Source organism: Aquila chrysaetos, chromosome 8 (genome assembly GCF_900496995.4).
Source record: "Aquila chrysaetos chrysaetos chromosome 8, bAquChr1.4, whole genome shotgun sequence".
Classification (NCBI taxonomy): domain Eukaryota; kingdom Metazoa; phylum Chordata; class Aves; order Accipitriformes; family Accipitridae; genus Aquila; species Aquila chrysaetos.
In genome coordinates this window covers 14,412,942-14,425,038 of record NC_044011.1, presented here as the reverse complement: position 1 = coordinate 14,425,038, position 12,097 = coordinate 14,412,942, and the positions used below count along the sequence as shown (strand labels likewise).

Sequence of the window (12,097 nt, the reverse complement as noted above, 5' to 3'; positions counted from 1 at the left end):
TTGGGAGTCATGTGCAGGCTCATCTCCTCCATCAGAAACAAATCACAGACATTAGAGATGGAAAAGACCTATGAAATCATCACATCCAACCTCCCTAGCAAACACACCGCACAGTCCCTGGAGAGAGGATGCATCTGACAGGAACCAGATGCTACAGGCAGCCATAGCCAGAAGGTCGAGGAGATGTCCATGAGGGGGAACACGCAACCGACGGCCCAGTGCTCCCCGGACAGCAAGGCTGTGTGCCACCAGGCAGGCTAGAGAAAGGAATGACAAGCATCATGCCAAACCATCCTTAATGTACTAGGCAACAGGCTGAAGACAAGTAAGCTAATAGTCCAGTAGTATCCTGCCTTCTCACCGGTAAATATTTTTTCAGTTGGGAAGAGCTGTGCCAATAAATAATCTGAAACCTTACCTCATAACAAAATACGACTCTCTCCACCAAGATTTAAGTAGAAGCAGATTAAGAAGCACCACCCATTCCCAAGACAGAACACCAAATGTTAAAACAACAATACAGACTTTCCGGCCAAGTATTTAATGATAATGGTACAAAGTAGCTGTATATTCCAGACAACTGAAAACGCATTTTGCCATGAAGCCTGCATAAAAATTTCATTTCCCCATAGTTAAAACTGACTGCTACAAAAGCCACTTTTAAATACACGATCAAAGAAAAAAATATTTGAAATTACTATTTGAAAAGTAAAAGCCCTCAGTTTCCTGGGTATGAAGTTAGGCCAGCTAAAATTTAAGAAATGGGATGAGGAATAGGAACCTCATTCAAAGTTTTTTCACAAGTCACCTTATGAAAAAAATAACTTTATGCATCATTTTACAGGTTCCACTTCAATTACAGCAATTCTAATTACTTTTTGAAATCTTGAAAATTTTTTAAGTCAATGACTAGTTTCAGGTACTTTTTCCACCCAGGCATCTTCTCCTCACATGGTTTCTTCCAGCTCTATCTCTACCTTGGGAAGTTCAAGGTTTGCAAATCATTGGCAACCCTGTGGGACAGCTATGCATGGTCTGCTCCGATCCCCACCCCGCCGGCCATGGTCCTCAGGGATGAGCCGCAGCAAGCAGCCACCGGCTGCCTGCTACTGTCTTCTTGTCCAGACACCAACAGCCCCTTCCCTACCACATCGGCCTGAATGCACTTGCCCTACACAGTGCATGTGAAAATTAGGTCCACATCTCTACTGCGGGCTCAAGCCTACTGCTATGATGCATGCTTTAGCAACTGTTCCTCTAGCTCACAGACAGGGAGATAAACTTCAAAGTGCAGAGAACAGAGATGATGCACATAAAATATTGAAGCAGAAATACTTTGTCTACAGCATCGTCATTAGAAACTCTCACGCAGCCTCCCTCTCCTCTCCTCTTACGGGATCCATATAACTGGTCTCATGTTCTTTCATGCCTCCTTACATGCTTACAATATGAAATGTAGTTTTCTGCCAGAACCAAGACTCTTGGTCTTATCAAGACAGCAAAAACAGGACAGTAAATGACTAAGAGATGCCTAACAGTCTGAAGCTTAAGTGTTGCCTCTAAGGAAAAGCAGACTGTGGCCAAAAGAGGTTCTTGTCCAACCTGAAAAGGAACTTCCCATCCATGCACTCCAGCTGAACCACTCTCGTGCTTCTCAACCAGGCTTTTACAAACAAGTTTACCATTCCTAATTATAGCTAGATAGACCAATTTTCAGTCCTTTTACAACAAAATTGTAGGATAGCAGCTCTCTTAAATTAGGCATGATGGGGTTCACATCCAGACTACATTTAAGACAATGTGCTGAAATCGTGACTGACTGAATTTAGATGGCTGAAATGAAATTCCACTTTCTCATAGGTACTAAGTATTATCCATGTTTTGGCAAGAAAATAATCTGTATTTTTCAATTTGAATCTATTTCATAACCTCCTTTCAAACTATAAAGCCTAATTCTAACATAATAAAGGATTAAGCATGTTAGTTCCCATTCTTCACCTGTAACGCTGAATGGACTTTTGAGTAGTCCCATTTTTAAATGACAACAAGCGAGATGTTCCCGAAAGTATGTCACTAGGTCATTCTTAAGGCACTCTGCAGTGATTGTGCTTTGAAGAGTTATCTACACAAAACTTAACAGAATGATAACATCTTACCTATTTTCACCAAAATGCTCAAGTCTTTATCCCTTACTTCATCATTTATTTTACATCTAACTTATCAATGCAAAAAGAACAGCATTTCTTCATGGCAACTATGCACAGCTGTGTTAGAACCTTCTGAAATATACTGCTTTCTTTCACTTGTGATTTTATTTGAAAACCCAGGAAGCTCAAGAGTGTTGAAGGACATGGCTCAGCTGTGCCATGATGACTATTTTTAATAACTAAAGTCAAGCAACCCCAAAATGGAACAAAAATAAACATTAATAATCTGTTCACCTTAACAAAATATGAAGTGGGGAGAGAAAAGAACATGCAAAGTGTGTCCATTATTCATGCAGGTGAAAGCAAGGAAATTAAAATGTACCATTATTTATTTTATTCCCTTTTCCTGCCATAGGACAGAGAAGACTTGCTTCAAAGGAGCACACTAAGTCAGATGGTAGATGGTATTACGCTGCTTGTCAGCAGAGCTACCTCTACATTGTTAGACTTTTCCTAAGGTGGACTAAAACATACATTCCTCTTGATCATTTTCAAAGTATTTTTGCAAAAGTGCATGAGTAAAAGAAGCAATAACAAGTCCACAGCAATACAAAACCTGATCCAAAAAAACCTACAACTTTAGTGTCGTGTGTCTCATTTAAATCAATAGAATTTCTAAAGAAAACACTCGTTGTTGTGCTATGCTTTAAAAAGAAGAATAAATCAGCAGAGCTAGTCAAAGGTAATGTATCACCCGCTTAAGAAAGGCATTACATTATTAAGTTCAGGATTAGTGCTTCAGTGCAAATGGGCCTGGCCAATGGATTAAGACAAATAAGGTACACCTACCCTTAAGATCAATTTTTCCTTTCCTGCTATATATTGCAAACTAAATGCAACCCAATGAAAAGTTGACACTCTTCCTAAGTTCATTCCTTACTTCGTAAGTGAAGTTATGCTATCATAGGTTATAATTCCAAAAAACAGCACACAGACTGCTACTGTAGAGGTATCACATCCAGAGGAAGGAGAAAAAGCATACAGCCACGTCTAAAGTTAGCGTACTGTGCAGCAAAAACAAAACATGAACTAATTCTTCCAAGTCTTGGAAAAATCTCGACATCAACTAACATATTTTCTTACTTGAAATTCAAATAAAAAAAAACTCAGGAGAAGAAAGCTTGTGAGCCTTTAAACTGTTTTTACTTAATCAGCGTTTCAAACGAGCACGAGAAAATAAATTCATATCATCAGCTATAATCATGTTATCTAACAACGCTGTACTTCAAATACAGGTTGCCACAAGACAGCAGTGCCTTGTTGTCCAGTAGGAAATCTGTGCTCGGTTTCTGACTCTCCAGCTTCTGGGAATATGAAACAGGATAGTTTTCCCTGCAAGCATTAGATTTCATCTAGGAGCTAGAGTTAACTATAACAGTTGCATCCAGCCAGGTTCAGCAGTGCTCTGAGGGTTACTGGTGACATGTTGCTCCAGGCTTACAGACGAGGAAGAGGAAGGTAGGTTTCCCCTGAGCTCTGATGATTAGTCCTCCAGGCAAAGCAGAAACTCCTTTACTGCCAGAAGTTAAAATGAACTTGGGAAGACTGATGCACAAAGCCTCAAACTGCCTGCTGCCTAGGCCTCCTATTCTGTTTCCGATCAGTGACCTGCTGCAATAGGTAAGCTGCCGGGAATGCCAAAAAGCAAAGCACAATTATGGGAAAGCATCTGGATGGAAGGAAATAGATCTCTCTCCAGCATATTGACAGCACTGCACAAGCAGCTCTGGCCCGGTCCAAGTCTTCTGCCGTGAACCAGTGGAAACCCCTCTGGCCACCCTGTCACCCACCCCATCCAGCCCAAACCAGTCCTCTAGCACAATCCCAAGCAATGAGAAATAATTGGAGAATGAGACATGGCTAGTATTAAGTTGACAGTGCTCCCATCTCCAAGAGAGGCATATGTTTCCTAAGTGCCGTCAGTCACTTAAAGCACAGAGCTGAGACAAGCCTGACAAAAACATCCACAGCTGTGAAAACACAGGTTTGCCAGAGAACTTTCTAACTATCACAGCTGCTTAAACTTATTTCCTCCTCCTGTCCCTGCCTTCAAAACCCAGAGGTTTGATTCTATAATTTTGCATTGGCTGCCACCTTGTGGCACGTGCTATCAAATATAACACAAGAGCTGTCCCTTGCACCTCACCCCTACAGCAACTTGCAAACAGCCCCTGGAGTACATGCACCTCTTTTACAACGAATATCTGAACCCCTCTGCACATGCCCAAAGGATAACACTTTCCCAGTTGTATTATTCTATGAAATTTGGGACTAAGGAACAAACTGGGAAGTTTGACAGGAAGTCATACCAACTTCTAACTTGTTGCTAAACCCTCTGCAAAAAGCAACTAGGAAGACCATGCAAATTAAATCCTTCGGATTAAGGCTCCTGAACTTCTCTGAATCCTTTTACAGTTGTCTTCAAAGATAAAGATTGTGATCCTCCTTGTCCCAAAAGAGGCAGCATTTGCAAACCTTTAAGATACAAATTCAACGAAAGTAATTTCATACAGATGACTATATCACTGGACAAGAAGAAAACGTGCATCCCTCTCTCGCACTGAAGGAAAGAAAAAGGGATACCTAACACATTTGTTTTAAACTGCACCCCGAATTCTTTCTCTCACAGTTAGTGGTGTAAAATAATGAAGTTATAGCAGCTGCTGCTACATATGTAATATTCTGGTAGAGGCCCCTGTTTGCCTGAGCACCATTTCTGAGCAAGCAGGAAGGAGAAAAGATCCTAACCCACGCTGGCTACCAGCAAGTTTCAGTGCCCCAGTGCCACCCGCGACTGCAACGCCGAGTCTCCCCCTTGGGAACGGCAGCACAGGGCAGCCGATGGGGATGCCGGGATGGTGGGGATGCAGGATGACCCCCGGGCACCGGGCAGACAGAAGATCGCTCACCTTGGTCTGCAGCTGAGAGGCTTTCCACCGGCAGCTCAGGGTCGCCGCTCCCTCCCTCTGCAGCATGCACTGCAAGGCGGCACCCACCGCCCCGCCAGCTCCCACCAGCAGCACCGTCTTCCCACCTGCGTGACACGAGGCAAGTCGTTCAGCTGCTCTCGGCTGCAAAGGCACTAGCACCAGGCTCCGCTGGAGCATCTACGTGAACTCCCCCCGCTTTACCAGGCCACTCACTACCAAAGCCCTCCAGAGGAGCCGGCAAAGCGGCTCACGACAGGACAGTGTCGCGTGCCTGCACAACCACAGCAGCTGCGGCGTTACGGGCAAACTCTTTCGGAGCCCGTGCAGTAACACAAACCACAGGTTTTAAGTTGTTTCCTGGCGACTCTCTAATTCTAGTAAGCAAATACTGCTCTTCTGGCTTTCTGGTATTTTGTTTGCACAAATTCTTTCATTCATATTTGTTACTAAGTACACTGGATCTCCTGTTTACAGTTCTGTTGCAGAAATCCTTGTCTCAACAATTATGAATCACTGTAAGAGAAACTACTTCTGAATCGCTACCTTAAACTAACAGTGTCTTCACACACTGTAAAGCCACTTGTTTAAATCTGCCATTTCAATGTTAGCATTTACACAATACAACCCAAACCAAAAGATTCGTTCAGCAGTTATTTACAGGCAGACCTGGATTTCTCCAACTGTTCACACTAATCAAAATTGTCAAGTGAAATCCTTGAGTGATGTTTGTATTTTTGGTTTTGAAGACTCAGATGTCTTGGGTGGCTTCAGTGAGATTAACTCTGCTGATGGCAGGTAATCCCTGCCTAATCTCCAAAATCTGTAGGACTGAGACCCATTTCTGCTAATATTACATTCTGATCTCACTGAGGTTCCTCACTAGCAGGAGACAAATATATGCTGGTTGGGAAAACAACACATACCAGAAAACACAACAAGGTCTCTCAGTCAGGACTAAATATGAGAAAATTAATTATGCTAAAATTAATGTAATAATTATGATAGGAGGTCTCACCTATATCTTCAAGAAGCTCCATCACAGCACATGCTGTAGGAGGAACTAGACAGTCATGGGCATCACCACGTACCAAGCGTCCTAGGTTTACATCGGATAGTCTGCAGTGGAAAAATACAGCAAGTTAAAAAAAAAAATGTTGTGTAACAGAAATCCTCAGTAACGCTTGTAACATGGCTAACAGCTAATCCGAAGAGCAAAGGCGACTCATAAAAGTAAATCCTTTGATAGACACATACTGTGGCTAATTTGCATCATCCAACATCCCAGTTCGACAAACACTGAGCCTCAAGAAAGGCCAAGAAGGGGATCTGTGAGTTAGAACAAGTAACACGAGCCCACAATACACGGGTGGCTCTTTACGCCTTGCAGTGGGCTAGCTACCCAGGGCACATCGGGCCAAAACACCTCAGTGGCTGCAGTGGAACCAGACCAGCGCTGCCAGGGCCAGGCTGAGCCGGAGGCAATACATCATCATCCTTCTGGGCTCAGGCTGGCTTGCTGGGGGGAACTCAGGTGTTTCCGCACTGCACCGCGTTCTCTCTCATACACAAGGATGCTCTGAAGTTTCCATTCTCTGTCAATCTCCAGTACTCCAGATAATAGAAAAGTAACTAATTTGCAAGATTTTCACTTTTTTTTTTTCCTCACAGGAAAAAAAAAAAAAAAGAGAGTGGAAAAAAAGAATATTAAAAATGGGTAACTGTCTGCTGTTGAGGGCAAGAAGGCTGCAAGAGCAGCAAAATGGTAAGCCAGACACCTAAATTATGCCAGTGGTCTCTCCAGAGAGCAGTGCAACTCAAGACTGATTGGAAAGTTGTGCTAATGGGTCCAAACTATTATAGCCTACTCTCCCACTGCGAGAGAGTGCTGCAAGGAAGTTAAAACCTTTTCTGCAACTTTTTCATCAATCCTTCTTGTGAAAATTTTGGGATTTGTGTTCAGTACTTCATGACTACCATTTGTATTACTGACGTACTGAAATACCTTAAGTAACATCAGAAAATCAGAACTTTGTTTTTGATTTCTTTGAAAAGACTGTGTCCTGAATATACAATATATAAAGATTAAAAAGATAATGATCAAAATGACTTCAGCAAAAGACTTCTCATTGATTCAGCAGCATCTTCTATCACTGCTCAATAGCACAGCTAGACACATTGACTGAGGAATCCGTTAATGACAAGCACAGGGGAAAATTGATTTTACAGAGCCATCAACCTTGCATCTGCTAATATTATTCTTAGTGCTTCACTTACCCATCCACATCCTTCTCTGGTTTCACAGCGTTTAATACCTTACTGCTATATAAGCTTTCTGGGAGGTCAAGGGCAAGGCCCTGCACATTAGGATCCTCATTAAGTCTCAAGATTTCATACACAATCTAGGAAGTTAATAAAAAGCATTAAAGATTAGAACAGACAAAAGAAGAATCTAATTAGAAGGGGATAAAACCTATATTTTAAAACTACCTTATGGCCACCTTTGCTTCCCTCACGTATTACTGCAACTTCTAAATGAAAAGCCATAACTCACTTTCCTTGTTTTATATTTCCATGGCTTACCAAATTAAGCCACCCTGACTCTGTTCTAAACATTTTGCAAAGCTGGCACATATTACATGACATTACGCTGCCAAAAGCATTTTGTCTTTCACCATTCCAAATTTCAGCAAAAGCTCGACACAGCTTCAGAAGATGCTTTTAGAAATAAGAAGCCTTAGTTAAAACATAGGTCAAAATAGGACCAGATCGCGTCCCAACACAGAACATGGACTGTGTTTCCAGTTGTAACACTGGAAAAAACAACTATACGAGAGAAAATACATTGTATTAAGCCAGCATATATTTTTACCAATTTTCCTTCTCAAAAAACGCTGATCTTAAGAGCTGACAGTCATCTTGTGAAGAATTATTTTGAAAAGGCACTGCACAAAAGTTTATGAATTTCAAGGAGTGAACCAGATGCAAGTTCAAATACCATGGTGCTTAGTTGCTGGCTGGGGTTAAACCACAACACATCATCACAGCATCTAAAATACTTACAACTCATGCAGGGTAAAGCAATCTTGTATTAACTTACCTTTACTGTACACAGGCAGTTATGGCAGAACAAAAAGTGCACGGTATTGAAATCCCTCCCACCCTCCCAAACCAGGGAATGCAAGCTAGCAGGTGGATTTTAACAAATGAAAAAAAACCTTTGTCATAGGGAGTAAGCAGGAGAGTAAGCAAACCATTATGAACTTTTATTGAAAGTAACTTTCATCAAATAACAAAAATACCCTGCTTTTCTCTTGACATACACAGCTCAGCCACTTCCTAAGATATTAGTTCAAAGTAACAGCAACTCCCGCTGCATACTTACTGTATTTTACCTATTCCCTACTGTGTTACTCAGCAGATAAAATACATTTACCAACAGCAAAGTGTATTTGATCTTCATTTCAAAAGCCCGCCCTTCTTAAATGGATAGCTGACTATTCATCATCCACAAAACTGGACTCCTAATATTCTTCACAGTAAGTTCCTCTCAATATATCTGGAAACTGTCCTCAAGATAACACTGCAAGCCAGAAAACATTTTAAAAACAAAGTGTACCAAATACAAAACTGTACGCAAAACCCACAAGCCTGCAGGATTATCAAACTCACCAAGGACAAGGAGGCCAGCTGGGAACACTGGCATCTTTTACTACAGATTCCTTCGCTGGTTTTGTTTTCAGATGCCTCAGGACCATGTATGTTAATATGGTTTGCTATAGTTAAAACACACTTGGTACTAGTGCTGTGCCTCCAACCTAATGCCTTCGACAAGGTAAGAATTCAGCCCTCTAGTGATTTGGGGTGGATGATTTTTTTAATACATACTTTAAGCATTACAAGATCAATAAACAGGCAAATAAATTCAAACCCCTCCCCCTCTAAATCAATTAATCTTTAATTTCCCTGAATAACTTGGGCAAGAATCAAGTACAGTCAAAAGAGCAACTGTGGGAGACAGGACACCCGTGCTGGTATGAGGGGACGCTGCAGTTAAATACCAGACACGAAAACAAAACATTACTCTGCTGATTCTGCCTCAGCTTTCAAGGGGACAGCAGACAAGCCCATTGATTCCATTTTTTCCCACGCTTGCCAATAGGGGGATAATACTTGCTGCTTGAACTACGCAGTTCCAACCCTAATTCGAGTTCATAGAGATCAGTTCAAAGTGATAATGAATGTCAGCAAGAAATATAAGTTTACGACGAAAGCAAAAACAGAAGAGTTCTTCAGGTACTGCAGTTACCTCATCTTTGCTGCTGCCTTCAGGGAGAGAGATGTGAATAACATGTAGACCAACCTGACAAAAGAAAACACTTATAATTACCAAAGGCAAGTAGCTCACGATTAATAACAAGTGTATCAGCTAAAGCTTACCTCTTCGGCAAAGTTCTTGTTTATTTCTTGAATCAAATGATCATTATGTGCCTTGGGGAACAAAACAGAAACTAAGTTTTAAAATAATAAACTTACATTTAAAAATGCACAGGTCCATGCAAGAAACGTAGTGAGGATGTTTGTGTCTACTTGTATTCAAACAAATAAAAAGCCTAGCAATTCTAAGAAAGAAGCAGAAGGCCATCCAGTGAATTTATTTTGGCTTCATTAGTTTAAGTGTGTCTTGATATTAGCCTGGCTTTTATAGACAAGACTGGCTATTTCCTTAATGTAAGTTTACCATTTAAGAAAGGTACCAGTCTGTATCTGGAGATATCGTTCTCCATCCAGCCACGTTACAAGGGTGAAATAGGTAACAGCAGTACTAGCTTTTCTTGCAGTGTCCCCGTATCACCTAACACTGGTTTGTCTCACCACCGAAAATGAGGCAAATCATTATCATCATATATTGCAGTGAGTTCTGTCAATACAGACGTAAGAGAAGTTATCAGCTCCTCCCAATTGCCAGCAGGCACCTGTGCTAGAACAGAAGCGTCTCCTGGGCAGATTTACCTGGGAGACCATCTCACCCAGGAATCCTCCTCCCGGAGATCTCTACGCCTATATGCACCATATATATTATGATATTTAATTGTAATAAATACAGTTGAATCTTACTCTTCAAGTTACTCTTGAATCTTAGGAGGCTCTTCAAATACTTTGATACACTGTAACAATAAAACTGAGAATTCAATACCCAGAACTAGAAACCTACCAACAGATCAGTGAAGGTTCCACCTTCAAAAGTGTTAGTGGCCTCATAGCAAAACGAATAAAATACTTCTCACAGCTATATAATTATATATAAAACCTGTCTTCCAACCCAGACAACAGGACCAAAATAAATAATTTTAAAAGGGTTGTTACAATTTCATGAACACATTCTACATAGCTTTTTCCACAAGACTCGGTGCCAGGGACTTGTCAGAGCTGAGCCACTCCCTTAGTGGTTAGCTGCCAGCACTGGCTTCGACTGTCACTAGCATCACCCGAAGTGATTTTGGTTCAAGCTCGTAACAATTTACCAACCCGTTAATCCCAAGTGGTTCCAGACTGCTGACAATGAAAAACAACAAGAGCATTTAAAAGGACAGGCTTTGCAGAAAAAGGCAGCTCCTGAGAGGGCACAAGGGCTTGGCCTCCATCTCCCAGCTCCTCCCCCCAGCCCAGCACTGCCTGCATCCCTGCTGCCGCACTACTGGTCTCCCACGCCCCAAATCCAGTGGCTGGGGGTGAGGGGCAGCAGAGGCAGCTGCATTAAGAACACGTGTGGAGCTCACGCTGCGGGGAAGGAAGAAGAGACAGGACTAACAGCAGCTCAGCAGCTGCTCCCCTGTGCCAGCAAATGTGGGACTGTACCCCCACGCTGACACGCAACCACCGGGACTGCTCAAAAGGTTTAACTGGGATGGAGCCACCAGCAGTACCGCACTGACCCCTGCAACGTCCCCGCTCCTGCAGCACTGGCTGGTGAATGCTCACCTCGCACGGGTGCAGAAAGTCCCTGCCCTGAACCTGTTCCCGTCACGACCCGCGGAGCGGCACAGGCGAGGCCAGAGCTCAGGACGTGGGCTGGCAGAGCGCAGGGGCAGGGCAGGGGCTGCAAGGGAGCTGGCAGCGCTTCGCTGAGCTTTGCAGGGCAACAGATCCGCTGCTAAGCAGGATCTTGCCGCTACATACTAGTTTTCAGCTTCAACAAAGTTAAGGAGACACCAATCTTTTTTTTGCTGTTGCGCAGCTCCAACCGAGGTTCAACGCGGATAATAAGCAATGCGGGTATCAATCTCAGTATCAATGCAGGTTCAGATGGCTCGAGAGGAAAAAAACGCATCCAAAGCCATTCCACAGCAGGCTCAGTCTGCAACTCCTCATTCCCAGTACTGCTGCAGTGGTGGTGCCACGTTACGGTGACTGCTGTTACCCACGAGCGACTGGCAAAGCACATCATTTCACTGCCCTCCCTCTGCTCCTCTGGCTGCAACGCAGCACGTGGAGAGCAGCATGAATCTTAAGGCTTTGCACATGTTACCCAGTAAAGCAGAGCACCACAAGACCATTTGCAGACTAAAACAAGTCATCTTTGTACCAACAAATATACATTCAAAATGAGTTCTGCTTCAGTCCTCACAACCAGACTAGAGCTAGAGTGACTGACAGCTAGAGAACATAGTTTGGGTGAATTTCATCCAGAAGGATCTAGGCCACCTGTTCCTACACCCCCCCTCATGATGCAAACCAAGTGAGGTAAACGGGGACAAGAGGGATGTTCATTTAAAGCACAACCATGATCAAAACCAAAACACTGATGTAGGTGCATCTCAATTGATATTAAAAGTGAGCAGAAACCTCCCCCTTCTGCTACAATGCTCTCTCCCACCCTAACGCTATCGCTTCCCTAGTGCCAGCATAAAACACTCGCATGGCCATGCAGAAAACCAGACTTGGTGACTAATATGGCTGAAA

The 12,097-nt window shown here is 42.8% G+C and overlaps 1 protein-coding gene across 1 annotated transcript in view; it reads right to left on the bottom strand.

Annotated features, from left to right (window-relative positions):
- Window positions 1–12,097, bottom strand: part of MTHFD1L (methylenetetrahydrofolate dehydrogenase (NADP+ dependent) 1 like) — a 160,939-nt gene that overhangs the window by 146,257 nt on the left and 2,585 nt on the right. The window contains exons 3-7 of the mRNA XM_030023221.1: window positions 9,575–9,625; window positions 9,444–9,497; window positions 7,412–7,536; window positions 6,153–6,253; window positions 5,117–5,241 (exon numbers count right to left, since the gene is read on the bottom strand). Coding sequence (XP_029879081.1) covers window positions 5,117–5,241; window positions 6,153–6,253; window positions 7,412–7,536; window positions 9,444–9,497; window positions 9,575–9,625 — 456 coding nt within the window. The remainder of the gene's footprint in view (window positions 1–5,116; window positions 5,242–6,152; window positions 6,254–7,411; window positions 7,537–9,443; window positions 9,498–9,574; window positions 9,626–12,097) is intronic.